The sequence below is a fragment of the Rhinichthys klamathensis genome, unplaced genomic scaffold (genome assembly GCF_029890125.1).
Source record: "Rhinichthys klamathensis goyatoka isolate OS25496 unplaced genomic scaffold, OSU_Roscu_1.1 h1tg000562l_1, whole genome shotgun sequence".
Taxonomy (NCBI): domain Eukaryota; kingdom Metazoa; phylum Chordata; class Actinopteri; order Cypriniformes; family Leuciscidae; genus Rhinichthys; species Rhinichthys klamathensis.
In genome coordinates, this window is record NW_026607028.1 from 337,703 (window position 1) to 360,000 (window position 22,298).

At 43.2% G+C, this 22,298-nt stretch overlaps 3 protein-coding genes across 4 annotated transcripts in view; 2 read left to right on the top strand and 1 right to left on the bottom strand.

Annotated features, from left to right (window-relative positions):
* The window catches only part of nckap1l (NCK associated protein 1 like), a 50,229-nt gene extending 35,688 nt beyond the window's left edge, over positions 1-14,541 (top strand). The window contains exons 23-31 of the mRNA XM_056239417.1: positions 4,906-5,003; positions 5,092-5,185; positions 8,520-8,602; positions 8,848-8,928; positions 11,672-11,765; positions 11,848-11,964; positions 13,686-13,795; positions 13,946-14,035; positions 14,125-14,541. Coding sequence (XP_056095392.1) covers positions 4,906-5,003; positions 5,092-5,185; positions 8,520-8,602; positions 8,848-8,928; positions 11,672-11,765; positions 11,848-11,964; positions 13,686-13,795; positions 13,946-14,035; positions 14,125-14,241 — 884 coding nt within the window. The 3' untranslated portion in view covers positions 14,242-14,541. The remainder of the gene's footprint in view (positions 1-4,905; positions 5,004-5,091; positions 5,186-8,519; positions 8,603-8,847; positions 8,929-11,671; positions 11,766-11,847; positions 11,965-13,685; positions 13,796-13,945; positions 14,036-14,124) is intronic.
* A 3,635-nt stretch (positions 14,542-18,176) lies between these two features.
* On the top strand, positions 18,177-20,929 carry LOC130073799 (putative uncharacterized protein ENSP00000383309). Its single transcript, XM_056239415.1, has 2 exons — positions 18,177-18,181; positions 18,322-20,929. Exons 1-2 carry the CDS (start codon positions 18,177-18,179, stop codon positions 20,927-20,929), a joined length of 2,613 nt encoding a protein of 870 aa, XP_056095390.1.
* Positions 20,930-21,189: 260 nt separating this feature from the next.
* tegt (testis enhanced gene transcript (BAX inhibitor 1)) overlaps positions 21,190-22,298 on the bottom strand; it is a 22,632-nt gene continuing 21,523 nt past the window's right edge. For both annotated transcript variants that reach the window (XM_056239422.1, XM_056239423.1), the window contains exons 9-10: positions 21,875-21,950; positions 21,190-21,790 (exon numbers count right to left, since the gene is read on the bottom strand). In XM_056239422.1, coding sequence (XP_056095397.1) covers positions 21,767-21,790; positions 21,875-21,950 — 100 coding nt within the window. In that variant the 3' untranslated portion in view covers positions 21,190-21,766. The remainder of the gene's footprint in view (positions 21,791-21,874; positions 21,951-22,298) is intronic.

A 22,298-nucleotide genomic window follows, 5' to 3' on the forward strand; every position in this document is an offset into this window, starting at 1 on the left:
GTAGTAAGTATAGTAGTTCATAGTGCTTTTTACCTAGTTTGTTATGATGAGAGTGGAAGACGGAGAAGGAGAGGACGCAGGCGTTGTTTGTTCGCCGCTTTTCCGCCCGTTATCTTTAATTGTGCTTACATATATTTTGTGCTTGAGCTATTTTTACGAGCTTTGTGCAGTAGTTTGTTTTTAAACAAAGGTGCGCACTTTTTTATACCAGTGGGAAACTAGGTAGCTAGACACCTACCTGTTTCAGACGGCTTCCAGCTCACTATGGCGTTCAGATATTCCAGCTCGCAACTCCGACGACTTAACTTCGCAACCACACCTGGATTTAACATCCCCATCATTAAAGAACTTGGACTTATTCGCCGTCCTCGTTACATTCATAGAGGCTCCGGTCGAAAATTCGTCTTTCATGAACAGCCAAGCTGCTCTGCTACAAACATCCCATCTCTCTGGTCATCCGTCACATGTATGACGCGTCATCAGAGTACCGTCGCGCCAGCTACCATCAATACTGGAAATATCGCGAGACCTCTGCACTCCAGTATGGGATCCTCGCACTTTCGGCTGGATACATTTCGTGGAGTGGATTCCAGTTTGCGTGGAGTAGATTTTAATGTTTTGCGACCCATACAAAGATTCACCCCACAGTCATTGGTCAAAATCGAACTTTTCAACACTCAATCCATCAACAATAAATCCACACTGATTGAAGAACACATCAGGGAGAAAGGACTTGACTTCATGTGTCTGACGGAAACCTGGCATCAGCCAGAGGTTTACTCTGCCCTAAATGAAGCCTGTCCCCCCGGCTACAGTTATTTGGAGGCAGCTCGCCGCACTGGCCGCGGTGGTGGCCTAGCTGTCATTCACCGACAGGATCTAGAGCTGTCCCCCATCGTACTGCCTGCAACATCTTCCTGCGAGTGTCTTGCATTTACATGTAAGCCCCCCTTTCCAATGACTGTTCTCCTTATCTACCGGCCCCCTAAACTCAACTCTACTTTCATCCCGGAAATGTCTGATCTCCTTACAACACTCTGTACGACCTATGCAAATACAATAATCCTGGGAGATATAAATATTCATGTCGATGCCCCCTCATGTCATCCCGCTGCTGAATTCCTTCAGCTACTAGACTCCCTCGATTTACAACAACATGTTGATGTCCCCACACATTCCAGGGGACACACACTCGATTTGGTCATCTCTAACTCCGCCCTCATTAGCAATCTACATGTTTATGATCTCGGTGTTTCAGATCACAAGGTTGTGTCAATGGAGCTGCCCTTTCCTTCACCCCACACCAAACCAAGGCGGCAGATCCATTATAGAAAGCTGAAAAACATCAATGCAGATGCCCTGGCCCAGGACCTTCAACATCTCTCCTCCGGATTTACTGACTTCGTTTCTGTAGCTGACTCCGTGGATTTCTACAATCAGTCCCTGAGCAGTCTTCTGGACCTCCACGCCCCCTTAATGTCCAGGTCAGTCTCATTCATGCGCTCTGCACCCTGGTACACCTCTGAGCTGCGAAAGATGAAGGCGGCTGGGCGTGTCCTTGAGCGGCGGCAAAAGGTCTCTGGACTGACTGTTCATAAACAGGCATACAGGGAGCAAAAGAGGGTATATGCAGAAGCTCTGAGGGACGCACGGTCCAGGTTTTATTCCACTATCATCAATAACAGCCCTGGTAACTCCAAACAACTTTTTTCAACAATAAACCACCTTCTTAAAGGGATACTCCACCAGTTTTTCTTATTAAACTATGTTATTCCCTTAACTAAGACGAGTTGATACATACCTCTCTCGTCTCAGTGCGTGCACTATATCCCTCTGTATTGCCGCAAAACTATGTTAGCACTTAGCTTAGCCCATGCATTAAATATGGGCCAAGCAGAGAAGCGACCAAACACTTCCACGTTTTCCCTATGTAAACACAGTTACTCGAGTAGTGTAACTTGACCTGGGCTGGTGACACAAAATAAACCGTTGCGCTTTTCTAAGCGTTTAAAATTGATGACTATATTGTATGGCGGAATACCATAACAAGTGCTTTTGAGCACTTCGACTTGGCGCAATAATATCTTCACTCGTGAAAAGTCCCGGCTCCCGCTTCCTCTCCCCCTCCCTCTGACATTTCCGTCAATACAACCAACGTGACTTTTACTACCTGTGCTGTGCTATTAGCAAACTGCAGATCATTTGCAATGGCGGACTTTGTAGATGATTATGACTTCTTTGTAGAAGACCCAGAGCCATATCTGTTTGAACCTGAGTACACAGAGGAGGAATTAGCTCTTATGGACCGTGAGAGGGAAAGATATGATCCAGATATGATAGCTTTCCCGAAAGCAGCTAACCAAGCTCTCCGCTGTATGTGGTGTGTTGGAATTCGGTGAAAAATGACAGCACTATGTACATTCTCCTTATTTTCACAACCCTTTACGATGCACGTTTTAACCATGATTGTATACAAACTAGCTTCCAACAACCTGTTACTTCGTCAACTCCGCTCAAACTACTACTACCGGCGCATGTCACGTTGGTTGTATTGACGGAAATGAGAGGGAGGGGGAGAGGAAGCGGGAGTCGGGACTTTTCACGAGTGAAGATATTATTGCGCCAAGTCGAAGTGCTCAAAAGCACTTGTTATGGTATTCCGCCATACAATATAGTCATCAATTTTAAACGCTTAGAAAAGCGCAACGGTTTATTTTGTGTCACCAGCCCAGGTCAAGTTACACTACTCGAGTAACTGTGTTTACATAGGGAAAACGTGGAAGTGTTTGGTCGCTTCTCTGCTTGGCCCATATTTAATGCATGGGCTAAGCTAAGTGCTAACATAGTTTTGCGGCAATACAGAGCGATATAGTGCACGCACTGAGACGAGAGAGGTATGTATCAACTCGTCTTAGTTAAGGGAATAACATAGTTTAATAAGAAAAACTGGTGGAGTATCCCTTTAAACCCCCCTTACTCTCCCACCCTGAGACCACCGAAGAGAGGTGTAACATGCACATTACTTTTTTCAAAAAAAAAGTTAATAACATCCGCTCCCACCTCTCCGCCACTGCTGTCCTGCCCCTCCCAACTGCCGACCCACCGTTTGAGATTGTCCAGCCCCTCTGTTCTTTCTCTGATGCCACACAGGAAGAAGTGGAGGATGTCATTAAAAAAATGAAGCCATCCACCTGTGCCCTGGACCCTTTCCCTTCAGCCCTGCTGAAGGCCAACATCTCTGCCATTTCTCCATTTATCACAAAGATCATAAACCACTCCCTCCTGGTTGGTCATATCCCATCAACATTAAAGACTGCTGTCATCAGACCTCTATTAAAAAAACCCACTCTGGATCCAGAAGTTCTCTCCAACTACAGGCCAATTTCCAATCTTCCATTCCTATCAAAGGTTCTGGAAAAAACAGTTGCAGCTCAACTCCATGTTCATCTTAAACACAATAACTTATTTGAAAAGTTTCAGTCTGGTTTCCGCCCTGGCCATAGCACAGAAACAGCCTTGGTCAGGATCACCAATGACCTCTTGATGGCAGCTGATACTGGTTCTCCCTCTCTACTCGTCCTACTAGACCTAACAGCTGCTTTTGATACAGTAGACCATAACATCCTTCTTCACCGCCTGCAATACACCATTGGACTCTCAGGAAATGTTCACAACTGGTTTAACTCATACCTGAATGGCAGAACTGAGCATGTCGCCCTGGGCAACGCCAAATCAGACACTCATAATGTCACCTGCGGTGTCCCACAGGGCTCTGTGCTGGGCCCCACACTCTTCTCCATTTACATGCTGCCTCTTGGCAAAGTCATTAGCAGACATGGTATATCATTCCATTGTTATGCTGATGACACACAGCTGTATCTCAGGACAACCCCCACTTCTTCTGCTCCCTTGCCAGCATCCACACTGAACACCTGCCTGGAGGAGATAGAGGCGTGGATGAAGCTCAATTTCCTACAGCTAAATAGTTCCAAAACGGAAGCAATCTTAATTGGCACACCACATCAGCTCCGCTTTTCCTCCATCAGCAGTATCACTTTTTCGGGCCAAAACATCGCACTTTCCACATCTGTCACCAATTTGGGTGTTAAAATGGACTCTCAACTCACCTTTGACACCCACATCAAACACCTCTGTAAGACATCATTTTATCATCTCAAGAACATTGCCAAACTCCGTCCAACACTTAACCTGGCAGATGCAGAGAAGCTCGTCCATGCCTTTGTGTCCTCCAGGCTGGACTATTGTAATGCACTCCTCATCGGGATCTCTGGCAAAAGCATTCAGAGACTACAATACATCCAGAACAGTGCTGCCAGGATCCTGATGAGGGTGCGCAAGCATGATCACATCACGCCCATCCTAAAATCTCTTCACTGGCTCCCTGTCCCACTCAGAATTGAATATAAGGTCTCCCTCCTCACCCACCAGTGCATTCATGGACATGCCCCCCTTTACCTACAGGAACTCCTCCAACACCAGAGCTCCTCACGCACTCTCCGGTCTGCAAATACAAACACCCTTTATGTCCCCAGAACCAAGCTCTGTAGCATGGGTGGTAGGGCCTTTTCATCGGCCGCTCCGAGGCTGTGGAATGCCCTCCCTGACCACTTGAGGGCCCCACAGACTACAGATGTTTTTAAACAAAACCTAAAAACGTATCTTTTTAAAAAAAGCTTTTAAATAAATGTATTTTTAGAGACCCCCCCCCCCCCCCCCCCCCTACTCCTTTAAACTTATTATTGATTTTGAGTTTTTAATTATATTACTATATGCTCTGTAGCACTTTGAGATTGCTAAAATGTAAAGTGCAATACAAATAAAATTTATTATTATTATTATTATTAATATTGGTTTGATGTTTATTACACACTTATTTGTCTGTAGGTTTGCGATCGTTGGCTGAACTGATTGGCCCGTATGGAATGAAGTTTTTAAATGAGAACCTCATGTGGCACATCATATCCCAAGTTGGAGAACTGAAGGCATGACATCTTTCTAAAGCACAAACATGGCTAATTTACAGTCATACAGTGTATACATGATTGAAATAAATCATGTTTTCATTTTCAGAAACTTGTAAGTGACAACATGGATGTCCTGGTGCAAATGAGAGCTAACTTTGAGAAACCTGAGACAATGGTTGACCTTCAGAAGAAGCTGTCAGGTACAACTCTTCATTACTCAAGCTATAGTTTACTCACGTAGTAGTTTACTCACGTAGTAGTTTACTCACGTAGTAGTTTACTCACGTAGTAGTTTACTCACATAGTAGTTTACTCACATAGTTTACTCACATAGTAGTTTACTCACATAGTTTACTCACATAGTAGTTTACTTACATAGTTTACTCACATAGTAGTTTACTCACATAGTTTACTCACATAGTTTACTCACATAGTAGTTTACTCACATAGTTTACTCACATAGTAGTTTACTCACATAGTTTACTCACATAGTAGTTTACTTACATAGTAGTTTACTCGCATAGTAGTTTACTCACGTAGTAGTTTACTCGCGTAGTAGTTTACTCGCGTAGTAGTTTACTCGCGTAGTAGTTTACTCGTGTAGTAGTTTACTCGCGTAGTAGTTTACTCGCGTAGTAGTTTACTCGCGTAGTAGTTTACTCGCGTAGTAGATTACTCGCGTAGTAGTTTACTCATGTAGTAGTTTACTCACATAGTAGTTTACTCGCATAGTAGTTTACTCACATAGTAGTTTACTCACATAGTAGTTTACTCGCGTAGTAGTTTACTCGCGTAGTAGTTTACTCGCATAGTAGTTTACTCGCATAGTAGTTTACTCACATAGTAGTTTACTCACATACTCAAGCACATAGTTTACTCACATAGTTTACTCACATACTCAAGCACATAGTTTACTCACATAGCAGTTTACTCACATACTCAAGCTATAGTTTACTCGCGTAGTAGTTTACTCACATAGTTTACTCACGTAGTAGTTTACTCACATAGTAGTTTACTACTCACATAGTAGTTTACTCACATAGTAGTTTACTCACATAGTAGTTTACTCACATAGTAGTTTACTCACATAGTAGTTTACTCACATAGTAGTTTACTCACGTAGTAGTTTACTACTCACATAGTTTACTACTCACATAGTAGTTTACTCACATAGTAGTTTACTCACATAGTAGTTTACTACTCACATAGTAGTTTACTACTCACATACACATAGTAGTTTACTTGCATAGTTTACTCACATAGTAGTTTACTTACATAGTTTACTCACATAGTAGTTTACTCACATAGTAGTTTACTCACATAGTAGTTTACTCACATAGTAGTTTACTCACATAGTAGTTTACTTATAGTTTACTCACATAGTAGTTTACTCACATAGTAGTTTACTCACAAAGTAGTTTACTCACAAAGTAGTTTACTCACAAAGTAGTTTACTCACATAGTAGTTTACTCACATAGTAGTTTACTCACATAGTAGTTTACTCACATAGTAGTTTACTCACATAGTAGTTTACTACTCACATAGTAGTTTACTTATAGTTTACTCACGTTGTAGTTTACTCACATAGTAGTTTACTCACATAGTAGTTTACTACTCACATACACATAGTAGTTTACTTGCATAGTTTACTCACATAGTAGTTTACTTATAGTTTACTCACGTTGTAGTTTACTCACATAGTAGTTTACTACTCACATAGTAGTTTACTACTCACATAGTAGTTTACTACTCACATACACATAGTAGTTTACTTACATAGTTTACTTACATAGTAGTTTACTCACATAGTAGTTTACTCACATAGTAGTTTACTCACATAGTTTACTCACATAGTAGTTTACTCACATAGTAGTTTACTCACATAGTAGTTTACTCACATAGTAGTTTACTCACAAAGTAGTTTACTCACATAGTAGTTTACTCACATAGTAGTTTACTCACATAGTTTACTCACATAGTAGTTTACTCACATAGTTTACTCACATAGTAGTTTACTCACATAGTAGTTTACTCACATAGTTTACTCACATAGTAGTTTACTCACATAGTAGTTTACTCACAGTAGTTTACTCACATAGTAGTTTACTCACATAGTAGTTTACTCACAAAGTAGTTTACTCACATAGTAGTTTACTCACATAGTAGTTTACTCACATAGTAGTTTACTCACGTAGTAGTTTACTCACATAGTAGTTTACTACTCACATAGTAGTTTACTACTCACATAGTAGTTTACTCACATAGTAGTTTACTCACATAGTAGTTTACTACTCACATAGTAGTTTACTACTCACATAGTAGTTTACTTGCATAGTTTACTCACATAGTAGTTTACTTACATAGTTTACTCACATAGTAGTTTACTCACATAGTTGTTTACTCACATAGTAGTTTACTCACATAGTAGTTTACTTATAGTTTACTCATGTTGTAGTTTACTCACATAGTAGTTTACTCACAAAGTAGTTTACTCACATAGTAGTTTACTCACATAGTAGTTTACTCACATAGTAGTTTACTCACATAGTAGTTTACTCACAAAGTAGTTTACTCACATAGTAGTTTACTCACATAGTAGTTTACTCACATAGTAGTTTACTACTCACATAGTAGTTTACTTATAGTTTACTCACGTTGTAGTTTACTCACATAGTAGTTTACTCGCATAGTAGTTTAATACTCACATACACATAGTAGTTTACTTGCATAGTTTACTCACATAGTAGTTTACTTATAGTTTACTCACGTTGTAGTTTACTCACATAGTAGTTTACTATGTGTATGTGAGTAGTAAACTACTATGTGAGTAGTAAACTACTATGTGAGTAAACTACTATGTGTATGTGAGTAGTAAACTACTATGTGAGTAGTTTCTTACATAGTTTACTTACATAGTAGGTTACTCACATAGTAGTTTACTCACATAGTAGTTTACTCACATAGTAGTTTACTCACAAAGTAGTTTACTCACATAGTAGTTTACTCACATAGTAGTTTACTCACGTAGTAGTTTACTCACATAGTAGTTTACTCACATAGTAGTTTACTCACAAAGTAGTTTACTCACATAGTTGTTTACTCACATAGTTGTTTACTCACATAGTAGTTTACTACTCACGTAGTAGTTTACTCACATAGTAGTTTACTCACATAGTAGTTTACTCACAAAGTAGTTTACTCACATAGTAGTTTACTACTCACATAGTAGTTTACTCACATAGTAGTTTACTCACGTAGTAGTTTACTCACATAGTAGTTTACTACTCACATAGTAGTTTACTCACATAGTAGTTTACTACTCACATAGTAGTTTACTCACATAGTAGTTTACTTACGTAGTAGTTTACTCACATAGTAGTTTACTACTCACATAGTAGTTTACTCACATAGTAGTTTACTACTCACATAGTAGTTTACTCACATAGTAGTTTACTCACGTAGTAGTTTACTCACATAGTAGTTTACTCACATAGTAGTTTACTAGAAACGCTGATTTATCTCATGTTCTCCAGGCTGTGAGAATGTGTTGAAGAGAGTGACCATTATTGGGGTGATTCTGTCTTTTCGGTCCATGGTCCAAGACGCTCTCGCCGAGGTGAGAGGCTGTTCATGTTCATTAATATTATATCTGTATTGGTCAGATCTTATAGTGCATGTATAATAATAAATGCATGATGTGTTGTAATATACCGCTATAACATCACTGTACTGGTCAGTAGTGTTGTTTATTGGTATGTGTATGTGGTGTTTACCTGTGTGTCATCTGTATGTTTACCTGGCTGCAAGACAAGTTTCTCTTAGGGGACAATAAACTGAAACTGAACTGATTTCCATCTGTAGATCATGGACAGACACTGTCCGTTTATCATGAGACCCATCAAATGTCTGAAGGACTTTATCCAGCCCGACCTCGACATCAAGGTGAATCATTCACTCATTCAATCATTCAGTAATTCAATCATTCAATCATTCAAGTTCAATCATTCAAGTTCAATCATTCAGTCATTCACTCATTCAATCGTTCAGTCGTTCAGTCATTCAATCACTGCCTCATCAGTTCACTTGTGTCTGTAGAAAAGAGGGTAACACTTTATAATACTGTTCCTTCATTAATGAATAACTACACAGGAACAAATGAGTAACGCACTATTAACATTCTAGTAACTGCTATTAACTAACAAGAAACTCTGATTAACGAATCATTAAGTAATAGCGCTCAGTTGAATGTGGTAGTTCACTATTAGCTAATCAATAACTACTGTTATTCATTCCTCCCAGAGAACTACTATATACAGATTCATAATTAACATGAATAATGCATAATGTATAATATAAGGTAACGGTAACCCACTAGTAATGACTCAAGTGTTACTACATCCTTCTAAAGGAACTAATAATTATTTGGATCAGTATCTAAAGTGAAAAACATGATAATTACCAAATATTGACTGAAGTCACTGTAAGCTGTTGAGGTTTTTGTAAGATTTTGAATAGTAATTCCTCCTGATGGATTTGGTAACACTTTAGTCATTACTAGTGTGCTCCCATGATCTTCACTTTAGATACTGATCCAAATTATTAGTAGTTCCTTTAGAAAGATAAAGTAACACTTGAGTCATTACTATCCAAAACCTTACAAAAACCACAACAGCTTACAGTGACTTCGTCAGGTAGACTACAATGCACTGCCTGTTTCGATACTGGTTTTGTTTATTTTCTTCAAATAGGGTTGAAGAATAAGCAGATCTAGCCATTTTTAAAGCCTCTCTGTACGCAATCGAACTCTCCTTCCATGAAATGCGAAATACCTCTAGTTTAGTTTTCTTCCAGTTGCGCTCCATGTTTCTGGCGGCTCTCTTAAGGGCCTGAGTGTGCTCGCTGTACCGCGGCCTTGGACTATTTTCTTTAATCTAAGAAAATCTTTAATGATCTTTGCAACGGAAGTGAATCGATCAAAACTAACTTTAGCTGGACAATAACTTTATTCTAGAGCTGCTGTAAAGCCAAATCAATCTCTGTTACTTTAATTTCCTATTATCACTGCAAAGCTGCTTTGAAACAATTGATATTGTTAAAAGCGCTGTATAAATGAAGGAGACTTGACTAAATCTGAAGATATGCCTATAGATGACAGCAACACCTCCCCCTTTCAGACGAGGCTTATGTTTATAACAGTAATCTTGGGGGTTGGACTCAAAGTAAAAAGATTAAAGGTGACCTATAATTCAAAATTGAATTTACCTGGGTATAGTCAAATAACAAGAGTTCAGTGCATGGACATGACATAGAGTGAATCTCAAACTGGCCTATTTTCGCGTTCTCATTTAATTCACGTTTATGAAAAACACCCCTGAAAAACGGTCGGTTCTCCACACAATACCGACTGTGACGCAATAGTCGGGATCATTAATATGTACGCCTCCAAATATTTGCATAATGCCAGCCCTCAATGCCAGGCGGAACTGCGCAGCCGAAGCATGGCAGTTGCTCAGTGTGGATGTACACATGAACACAAAAGTATTTTTTAGTTCCTTCATCTGAGCCTCTGAAGAAACAATGGGTTCATTTTATTTTCTCTGGAAATTTCCAAACATTTCACCGAGTGTTTCCTCAACTTGGGCCAATACAGAGCTGGCCTCGGATCGAGCTACCAAGCAACACTTTCTGATGTGTAATTGTTCAAGTTCAGACAGGTAATCTTTCTCTCAAAATCGTTCAATACTGTTTATGCATCAGTAAGTCAAGCCAGTGACTAAAATATCAGCTTCACATCGTTTCTTTTAGTAGGATGAAAATAATCGTATTTAAATTGTGAACAAATTATATACAGAAAGCGATCAAAGAACAATCTTTCCACACAGCGCGAGTTTATCTGGACACTTGCCAAACTCGTTATGAAATCAATGACGCACGTTACTGCACAACGAAGCTCTTACTGTATTTACATCATCGTGTTTGCATTGGTGAAAGCAGAGAGAGTGCAGAAACTGCTTTGCAATGATAAGATCTTCATTCTCGCGATCAACAGACTGTCATCTGCTCAATGCTCATCACGGCAACATTTTATGTGATGGGAATAGATCTAAATACTTTAAAAACATCTCACGATTCGTTAATCTCGATAGCTGTTATAGTAAAAACGTATAATAGCAGTAGTAAAAGTATTCGGGAGAGAGTTTCACATGTAATGCGTACTAGCTATTTCATATGCAAGCATGTCAGCCAATCATAGCAGTGGCCGCGGTTACACTGAATCCCACAGCCAATCACAGCAGTGGCCGCGGTTACACTGAATCCCACAGCCAATCACAGCAGTGGGCGGTTACACTGAATCCCACAGCAGACACGCCCCTTCAAACAGAGTGTTCAAATCAGAGGCTAAAAGCAGGCTAGGAAAAATGCCATTTATTTCTAAATTATGATTATTTTTTATCTAAAAAACATACTAACATTATAAGGGTAACCCAGGAAACATTATAAAATAATAAAAAAAAACATTCTAGGGCACCTTTAAAGTAATCTAATCGTCTGGTTTTAGCCAGGTTTCTGTCAAACACAGCACATCTAGATTATAATCTGTAATCATTTCATTAACAGTAAGTGCTTGATGGTAACGACACTCTTGTCTTGTTAATTGATTTTCCTCGTGTCTGATCACGTGTAGATGACTCTCGGTGTGTTTGAGATGGCTTCGGCTGCTGGTTTGAGATGTGAGATCGACCCTGCACTGGTTTCGGCGATAGCAAACATGCAGACAGGTGAAGTCCTGATAAAGGAGGAATGTCTCAAGATAATCTAATCTGATTGTTTCCATGTATAACCTTTTATTCTCCACGCCAGACAACTTGTCGCTCGAGGAGGAGTTTAAGATCAGCTGTCTCCTGATGGTGTATATAGCCGTGTCTCTGCCCACCCTGTGTCTGGATCCCAACTCCTTCTATAGCCGAGAACTGGGAGGTGAGTTTGAGTCTCACAGACGACAGAAACACTTTCTACAAGCGGTAGATGATCGGAGGATGTAGATCATCTCAGGCCAAAGCAAGAGCTTTATGCCTGATGGACATATATATATATATATATATATATATATATATATATATATATATATATATATATATATATATATATGTATACATACACTCACCTAAAGGATTATTAGGAACACCTGTTCAATGTCTCATTAATGCAATTATCTAATCAACCAATCACATGACAGTGTCTTCAGTGCATTTAGAGGTGTGGTCCTGGTCAAGACAATCTCCTGAACTCCAAACTGAATGTCAGAATGGGAAAGAAAGGTGATTTAAGCAATTTTGAGCGTGGCATGGTTGTTGGTGCCAGACGGGCCGGTCTGAGTATTTCACAATCTGCTCAGTTACTGGGATTTTCACGCACAACCGTTTCTAGGGTTTACAAAGAATGGTGTGAAAAGGGAAAAACATCCAGTATGCGGCAGTCCTGTGGGCGAAAATGCCTTGTTGATGCCAGAGGTCAGAGGAGAATGGGCCGACTGATTCAAGCTGATAGAAGAGCAACTTTGACTGAAATAACCACTCGTTACAACCGAGGTATGCAGCAAAGCATTTGTGAAGCCACAACACGCACAACCTTGAGGCGGATGGGCTACAACAGCAGAAGACCCCACCGGGTACCACTCATCTCCACTACATATAGGAAAAAGAGGCTACAATTTGCAAGAGCTCACCAAAATTGGACAGTTGAAGACTGGAATAATGTTGCCTGGTCTGATGAGTCTCGATTTCTGTTGAGACATTCAGATGGTAGAGTCAGAATTTGGCGTAAACAGATGAGAACATGGATCCATCATGCCTTGTTACCACTGTGCAGGCTGGTGGTGGTGGTGTAATGGTGTGGGGGATGTTTTCCTGGCACACTTTAGGCCCCTTAGTGCCAATTGGGCATCGTTTAAATGCCACGGCCTACCTGAGCATTGTTTCTGACCATGTCCATCCCTTTATGGCCACCATGTACCCATCCTCTGATGGCTACTTCCAGCAGGATAATTCACCATGTCACAAAGCTCGAATCATTTCAAATTGGTTTCTTGAACATGACAATGAGTTCACTGTACTAAAATGGCCCCCACAGTCACCAGATCTCAACCCAATAGAGCATCTTTGGGATGTGGTGGAACGGGAGCTTCGTGCCCTGGATGTGCATCCCACAAATCTCCATCAACTGCAAGATGCTATCCTATCAATATGGGCCAACATTTCTAAAGAATGCTTTCAGCACCTTGTTGAATCAATGCCACGTAGAATTAAGGCAGTTCTGAAGGCGAAAGGGGGTCAAACACAGTATTAGTATGGTGTTCCTAATAATCCTTTAGGTGAGTGTATATATATAATGGCAGTGAATGGCCGGTTTCTGTTTTGAAGTCCATAAAAGTGCATCTATCCATCATAAAAATGCATGAAGCTAGAATAAAATGGTTCAGATATTCATACAATAAAATAATCTGGGTGCCATGAAAGTTTTGTGAATATGATCAAAAATGCTGGCGGGGAAAGGGTTAAGATGGCGTTTACACCTGGTCTCTTCACGATCGGAGAGCTATCAGATCATAGAAACACATGAAGTGGCCAGGCTTTATAAACAGGCTATATGTACATGTGCTATATAAATAAAACTGAGCTTGAGCTTGTGGTTTTCTCCAGGTCACCAGAACAACATCCACTGTTTGGCGACTGCAGTGAATCATCTGGCGGCCGCCATGTTCACCGTCCAGAGGAAGAACATACAAACACAACTCCAGGAGTTCCTGAAGGTGAAACACACACACACACACACACACACACACACACACACACACACACACACACACACACACACACACACACACACACACACACACTCATCTTACACTGCTTCACGTCACTCAGAACATCTCATCAGTAATGTGTGTGTGTGTGTGTAGGTGGCGTCCTCCATCTTACTCCAGCTTGGTCAGAATGTGGAGCGAGTGGAAATAAAGAACAGAGACTCAGTTTATCTCATTCTTCACATGGTAACGAAGGATTAATATGGAGGATTAATATGAGCTCAGGATCTATAAATGCTTTATGAACAAAGTGTTTTCTCTTGTGTGTGTTGTAGATCGTGGATCAGTCGCCGTTCTTGAGTCAAGACATGCTGGAGATGTGTTTCCCGTACGTTCTCCTGAGAAACGCTTACAGAGAAGTTCACAAGACCTTCGTCCACACTATGGGCTGATCTCAGACCAGCACTGATTCTGGAGCTTATCTTTTTTAAAATAAAAATGTAAATAACTGTTTTCAACATTGATAATAATCATAAATGTTTCTTGATCATCAGATCCTCATATTAGAGTGATTTCTGAAGGATCATGTGACACTGAAGACTGGAGTAATGATGCTGAAAATACAGCTTTGATCACAGGAATAAATTACACTTTACTGTATATTCACCTAGAAAACAGCTGATTTACACTGGAATAATATTTCACAATATTACTATTTTTTGTGTATTTTTAATCAAATAAATGCAGCCTTGGTGAGTAGAAGAGACTTCTTTTAGAAACATTAAAAATCGTACTGATTCAAAACGTTTGACTGGTAGTGTAGTTTAACATATTAAACTGATATGCACCTGCTTTGATTTAGATAATGGATGCTTGTGTTAAAGTCCCCCTGTAGTCAATCATTTTATCTTTTAAAACTCATCTTTGACCACCAAAATTACATATTTAAACTTTTTTTTTTCCTTCATGTCTAAAAATATCTTGAATGTAACTCGACACCCTCACCTCATTTAGTATGCGCGGTTCTATGAATATGCAAATGAGCCCCGCCTCCACTCACTCACTCACTCAGAGATCCACTGGTTGATGATCACACGTTGATCTGATTGGTTACAAGGTCGTTTGTGACGTCAGAAACACCAGCGATTTCAAACCGTGTTTTTGAGACTGTCTTTGGTTCACTGCAGTTTTAAGCAGAAAATACTCAGCAATGCTGTCGACTTATGAACTTACACATAGTGTGTCTTAAAGCGTATTAAACACCATAGACACATAAACAACATTAAAAGCTGGATTTTCACCACAGGACTTTCTATTGGACGTATGAAATTTGCTGAAAATACCGCTGCATGTAATACTTTTTTCACTGTTTGCTTTTTCTTGTGTCTAATTACAACTTGAGATCCACTAGAAAAGGATGTATTTTTCTCTGTTTTAATTATGTTGTCATGATGATTAATAAATGAAAGTTGTATTTTTATCATTCTCACAAATTCACTGATCACCATTATTTGCACAGAAAAACTCGAAGCTTCTCAACACTGACTGTGATTGTGCTGTACATTCCATATTTGTGTTTTCAAATTAACGTTAAAATGCTGTCAAATAAAAAGGCAACATAAGCATACCATAAGTTTGTGTCAGTTTTATGTGCAGTATTCATGCAATTACATGAATATATTTTAAAGGAGGGGGGGGGGGTGGGGGGGGGGGGGGGGGGGGGTATAATGCCCTTTTCACAAGATGTAAAATAAGTCTCTGAAGTCCCCAGAGTGTGTGTGTGAAGTTTAGCTCAAAATACCCCACAGATATTTTTATATAGCATGTTAAAATTGTCACTTTTGAGCAAACGCACCATTTTGTGTGTCCCTTTAAATGCAAATGAGCTGCTGCTCCCGGCGCAGGGGGCGGAGCTACAACAGCTTGTGTTCTTTTAACACACACACACACAGATCAGTGAAAACGGCTGAAAGCGCAGTGTTCTGCTGTCAGGCCAGTAGGTGGCGATGTCACTGTGTGGAGAAACACTACACACCTGTAGACTGAACGCGTAACACATAATCTCACTGTCTTCACAGATTCGTGGTTTTGTAGTTTACAGAGACGATAACGGTATAGATGTTATTCGATCTGCGTCATCAATGTTTGCGGCGGCCATATTGTTGACATAGAAACTACGGCAACTGTCAGTCTGTCAATTGACAAGCGAGGCAGCGTCGGTATTATCCATGGTATTATCACTGTATTTTTTTTTTAAACAGCGTGATGGTGTGTTGTGTAATACACGTCTGTTCTAACAACAGCAGTAAGAACCCCGGAGTTAGTTTTTATGATTGCGATAAATTACCGACTGTCAGAAAACGTGAAGGGAAGGAGACAGAGTTGAGCCAGCGCAGGAGAGGCTAGCTAGGATAAATAGGCTAAACTTTCAGCCAACTCCCCACAGAAAAGTCTGTTCCCATCATTTTACCACAGGTTTCACACATAATACGCGTCTGTACCACAAACACCCCGGTACTCACTATTTTTATTTTAACATACTATTTCAACAACGTAAGCCAATTATTCCATGCATTACTTATATACACTCACCGGCCACTTTATTAGGTACCCCATGCTAGTAACGGGTTGGACCCCCTTTTGCCTTCAGAACTGCCTCAATTCTTCGTGGCATAGATTCAACAAGGTGCTGGAAGCATTCCTCAGGGAGTTTGGTCCATATTGACATGATGGCATCACACAGTTGCCGCAGATTTGTCGGCTGCACATCCATGATGCGAATCTCCCGTTCCACCACATCCAAAGATGCTCTATTGGGTTGAGATCTGGTGACTGTGGAGGCCATTTTAGTACAGTGAACTCATTGTCATGTTCAAGAAACCAATTTGAAATGATTAGAGCTTTGTGACATGGTGGAAGTAGCCATCAGAGGATGGGTACATGGTGGCCATAAAGGGATGGACATGGTCAGAAACAATGCTCAGGTAGGCCGTGGCATTTAAACGATGCCCAATTGGCACTAAGGGGCCTAAAGTGTGCCAGGAAAACATCCCCCACACCATTACACCACCACCACCAGCCTGCACAGTGGTAACAAGGCATGATGGTTCCATGTTCTCATTCTGTTTACGCCAAATTCTGACTCTAACATCTGAATGTCTCAACAGAAATCGAGACTCATCAGACCAGGCAACATTTTTCCAGTCTTCAACTGTTCAATTTTGGTGAGCTCTTGCAAATTGTAGCCTCTTTTTCCTATTTGTAGTGGAGATGAGTGGTACCCGGTGGAGTCTTCTGCTGTTGTAGCCCATCCGCCTCAAGGTTGTGCGTGTTGTGGCTTCACAAATGCTTTGCTGGATACCTCGGTTGTAACGAGTGGTTATTTCAGTCACTGTTGCCCTTCTATCAGCTCGAACCAGTCTGGCCATTCTCCTCTGACCTCTGGCATCAACAAGGCATTTCCGCCCACAGAACTGCCGCTCACTGGATGTTTTTTCTTTTTCGGACCATTCTCTGTAAACCCTAGAGATGGTTGTGCGTGAAAATCCCAGTAGATTAGCAGTTTCTGAAATACTCAGACCAGCCCTTCTGGCACCAACAATCATGCCACGTTCAAAGTCACTCAAATCAACTTTCTTCCCCATACTGATGCTCGGTTTGAACTGCAGGAGATTGTCTTGACCATGTCTACATGCCTAAATGCACTGAGTTGCCGCCATGTGATTGGCTGCTTAGAAATTAAGTGTTAACGAGCAGTTGGACAGGTGTACCTAATAAAGTGGCCGGTGAGTGTATATTAAGTTGCTCAAGCAAGTGGTCAAATATGTAACCATGTACTTATATTAAAATCGCAAACATTTTCAATGAAAACTTAAAATTGACAATACAACCGACTCTCATGCCTTTTCTTTTGCATTTACATTTTAATACAACAAATCTTGCATGTCACAAATAACTTGTTTTTCCACCTCCACGAATGAGACGAGTGTCGTTCATTATGTTGCCTTGTTGAAGTAAATTGTAGTTTGTATACGCATACTGTATGAACGAGATAGTTATAAATATCCGGATAAGTTACGGCTGGCAATAAGGACGGATCTTTGCCTAATGCTATTATTTGATGTGGGTCCACACCAATCAAGCTTATCTTCTCTTGATACCGACGAGATGAAGCCAGGCTACTGCTCCCCTCAACTCAAATCTGCACGCGGCTAGGGGCAGCAGAACAGATGTCATGTCAACAATATGGCCGCGGTTAGCTACTTCCGGTGTTTGCGAATAAGGTCTATTGTTTTCAAAGGTTTGTGTTTTCAGGCCCCAAAATGTCATTGTTGAGTAAATGAACGGCCAAAAAAACACATAAAAAGTTTTCTGTTTTTAGTTGAAAATGGTGTGATGTAAAAGGCTCCAAACTTCCCCTCCGCCATTTGAAAGTGCGTTCAACTCCGCCAAGTAGACAAGGGAAGTTTATTTGGACAGAGCCTCGACACCTTGATTTTGACAGAGTTAATTACTCAATGGCTGCGTTCCAGTCCAAAACTGCCATGCCCATCACTCGCTAATCGCCAACTTCCCTCCGTTCGCTCGCCAACTTCCCTCCGTTCGCTCGCCAACTTCCCTCCGCCTCGTTCTCTCGCCAACTTCCCTCCGCCTCGTTCGCTCGCCAACTTCCCTCCTCGTTCGCTCGCCAACTTCCCTCCGCCTCGTTCGCTCGCCAACTTCCCTCGCCAACTTCCCTCCGCCTCGTTCGCACGCCAACTTCCCTCCGCCTCGTTCGCTCGCCAACTTCCCTCCGCCTCGTTCGCTCGCCAACTTCCCTCCGCCCCGTTCTCTCGCCAACTTCCCTCAGCCTCGTTCGCTCGCCAACTTCCCTCCGCCTCGTTCGCTTCGCCAACTTCCCTCCGCCTCGTTCGCTCGCCAACTTCCCTCGCCAACTTCCCTCCGCCTCGTTCGCACGCCAACTTCCCTCCGCCTCGTTCTCCTCGCCAACTTCCCTCCGCCCCGTTCGCTCGCCAACTTCCCTCCGCCCCGTTCTCTCGCCAACTTCCCTCAGCCTCGTTCGCTCGCCAACTTCCCTCCGCCTCGTTCGCTCGCCAACTTCCCTCCGCCTCGTTCGCTCGCCAACTTCCCTCCGCCTCGTTCGCTCGCCAACTTCCCTCCGCCTCGTTCGCTCGCCAACTTCCCTCCGCCTCGTTCGCTCGCCAACTTCCCTCCGCCTCGTTCGCTCGCCAACTTCCCTCCGCCTCGTTCGCCTCGCCAACTTCCCTCCGCCTCGTTCTCTCGCCAACTTCCCTCCGCCTCGTTCGCACGCCAACTTCCCTCCGCCTCGTTCTCTCGCCAACTTCCCTCCGCCTCGTTCTCTCGCCAACTTCCCTCCGCCTCGTTCGCTCGCCAACTTCCCTCCGCCTCGTTCGCACGCCAACTTCCCTCCGCCTCGTTCTCTCGCCAACTTCCCTCCGCCTCGTTCGCGTCGCCAACTTCCCTCCGCCTCGTTCGCATCGCCAACTTCCCTCCGCCTCGTTCGCACGCCAACTTCCCTCCGCCTCGTTCGCACGCCAACTTCCCTCCGCCTCGTTCGCACGCCAACTTCCCTCCGCCTCGTTCGCACGCCAACTTCCCTCCGCCTCGTTCGCACGCCAACTTCCCTCCGCCTCGTTCGCACGCCAACTTCCCTCCGCCTCGTTCGCACGCCAACTTCCCTCCGCCTCGTTCGCACGCCAACTTCCCTCCGCCTCGTTCGCACGCCAACTTCCCTCCGCCTCGTTCGCACGCCAACTTCCCTCCGCCTCGTTCGCACGCCAACTTCCCTCCGCCTCGTTCGCACGCCAACTTCCCTCCGCCTCGTTCGCACGCCAACTTCCCTCCGCCTCGTTCGCACACGCCAACTTCCCTCCGCCTCGTTCGCTCGCCAACTTCCCTCCGCCTCGTTCGCTCCCCAACTTCCCTCCGCCTCGTTCGCTCGCCAACTTCCCTCCGCCTCGTTCGCTCCCCAACTTCCCTCCGCCTCGTTCGCTCGCCAACTTCCCTCCGCCTCGTTCGCACGCCAACTTCCCTCCGCCTCGTTCGCTCCCCAACTTCCCTCCGCCTCGTTCGCTCGCCAACTTCCCTCCGTCTCGTTCGCTCGCCAACTTCCCTCCGCCTCGTTCGCTCCCCAACTTCCCTCCGCCTCGTTCGCTCGCCAACTTCCCTCCGCCTCGTTCGCTCGCCAACTTCCCTCAGCCTCGTTCGCTCGCCAACTTCCCTCCGCCTCGTTCGCTCGCCAACTTCCCTCCGCCTCGTTCGCTCGCCAACTTCCCTCCGCCTCGTTCGCTCGCCAACTTCCCTCCGCCTCGTTCGCTCGCCAACTTCCCTCCGCCTCGTTCTCTCGCCAACTTCCCTCGCCTCGTTCTCCTCGCCAACTTCCCTCCGCCTCGTTCGCTCGCCAACTTCCCTCCGCCTCGTTCGCTCGCCAACTTCCCTCCGCCTCGTTCGCTCGCCAACTTCCCTCCGCCTCGTTCGCTCGCCAACTTCCCTCCGCCTCGTTCGCTCGCCAACTTCCCTCCGCCTCGTTCGCTCGCCAACTTCCCTCCGCCTCGTTCGCTCGCCAACTTCCCTCCGCCTCGTTCGCTTCGCCAACTTCCCTCCGCCTCGTTCGCTCGCCAACTTCCCTCGCCTCGTTCGCATCGCCAACTTCCCTCCGCCTCGTTCGCTCGCCAACTTCCCTCCGCCTCGTTCGCTCGCCAACTTCCCTCCGCCTCGTTCGCTCGCCAACTTCCCTCCGCCTCGTTCGCTCGCCAACTTCCCTCCGCCTCGTTCGCTCGCCCAACTTCCCTCCGCCTCGTTCGCTCGCCAACTTCCCTCCGCCTCGTTCGCTCGCCAACTTCCCTCCGCCTCGTTCGCTCGCCAACTTCCCTCCCGCCTCGTTCGCTCGCCAACTTCCCTCCGCCTCGTTCGCTCGCCAACTTCCCTCCGCCTCGTTCGCATCGCCAACTTCCCTCCGCCTCGTTCGCTTCGCCAACTTCCCTCCGTCTCGTTCGCTCGCCAACTTCCCTCCGCCTCGTTCGCTCACCAACTTCCCTCCGCCTCGTTCGCTCGCCAACTTCCCTCCGCCTCGTTCGCTCGCCAACTTCCCACTCCTCATTTACCCCTAGTCCACTTTAATATAAACGCTGGCAGGGAACGAGTTAAACAAAACAGCCATATCTTGAACTTTCGTCTTGTGCACACAGGCACTATATGAACCATAACCTACCCGATGAAATATGTTTCTGGTTGCTACATGTAAAATTCAAACATCTGCTAATATGACAAATATTAAATCTAATTCACTTTATGAAATAAAAGAATTGAAAGACAGCAGAGTTGAACTCGCTAGATGTAACCTCGGCAGGAGAAGGGTTAATACATCACTCACGTGAACACACATGCAATCGGTGGCATCCTTTATTGACTCAAGATGCACAATATTCATGAATAAAATTAAAAAAATCTCATCTGTGATCTCAATGATAAATGCAATGGTAGCCTTGAATCTAAATAAAATTGGCATTAACAGCAGCTACAAAACTCTAGTCTGACATTGGCAATAAAGAAAAAGAATGAATGAAATAATGCAATAAGCACAGAAAGCAGTTCAGCGAGCACAACCATGTTACGGTATTAATGATGTGATATTGTTCAGAGCGTGGGTAAGAAAGTCACTTCCTATTGTGTACAATATTAAATCAGATCATCGTTTAGAATGTTTCATGAGATTCGTTTCCCCAGAACTATAAATCCTGCAGCGAGTCGAAGAAATTAAGCTTTTAAATAAGACTTCAAAATCTACAGTCAATCCACATTAGCTCACTATCCTGACAACATATTCAAAGCCCAGAAACAATTCTCAAAAATAAAGTTAAGACACCATATCAAATCACATTAAATGTAATCAAACTAATCAGATTCAGGATGAAGCCGCTGCCGTGTTCAGCTCACAGATGTCCCGCTCTCCGGAGATCACTTCTTCTCCTTCTTCTTTTCCTACAGAACGAACAGAATAAAGTCAGTCTGGAATAGAGTCGATGAAGCAACGGCGCTGATGGAGCGTTATGATGTCAGAAATACCTTCTCGTTCATAGAGAGGATGATGACAAGCTTTCTGAAGATGGTCACGAAGTCCAGGAAGAGGTCCACACAATGCCTTCGTTCACAGAACACAAACACAAGCTTACAAACAGAGTCATACTCAATCCCGTTCCTTCCTTTCTCATATGTACAACTTTATTGTGGTTGCTTCATTAAACAATGGATTTGGTTTCTTTTAGATACAATTTTACTCTTAATACTAATATAAACTGGGGATGCGCTTCTCTTGTCCTTCATTCATCAGTTTAGGTGGAGGCAGGGCATTCATCGGCTCATGCTGGATACCAGTTTAAACTTTGGCATCTATACTGACCCAGTTTACACACACACATGACACAGTGTGTGCATAAAGCGTGCAGTAAACATGAACATCTTGTAAAGATTAAAGGCCACGACACACTCC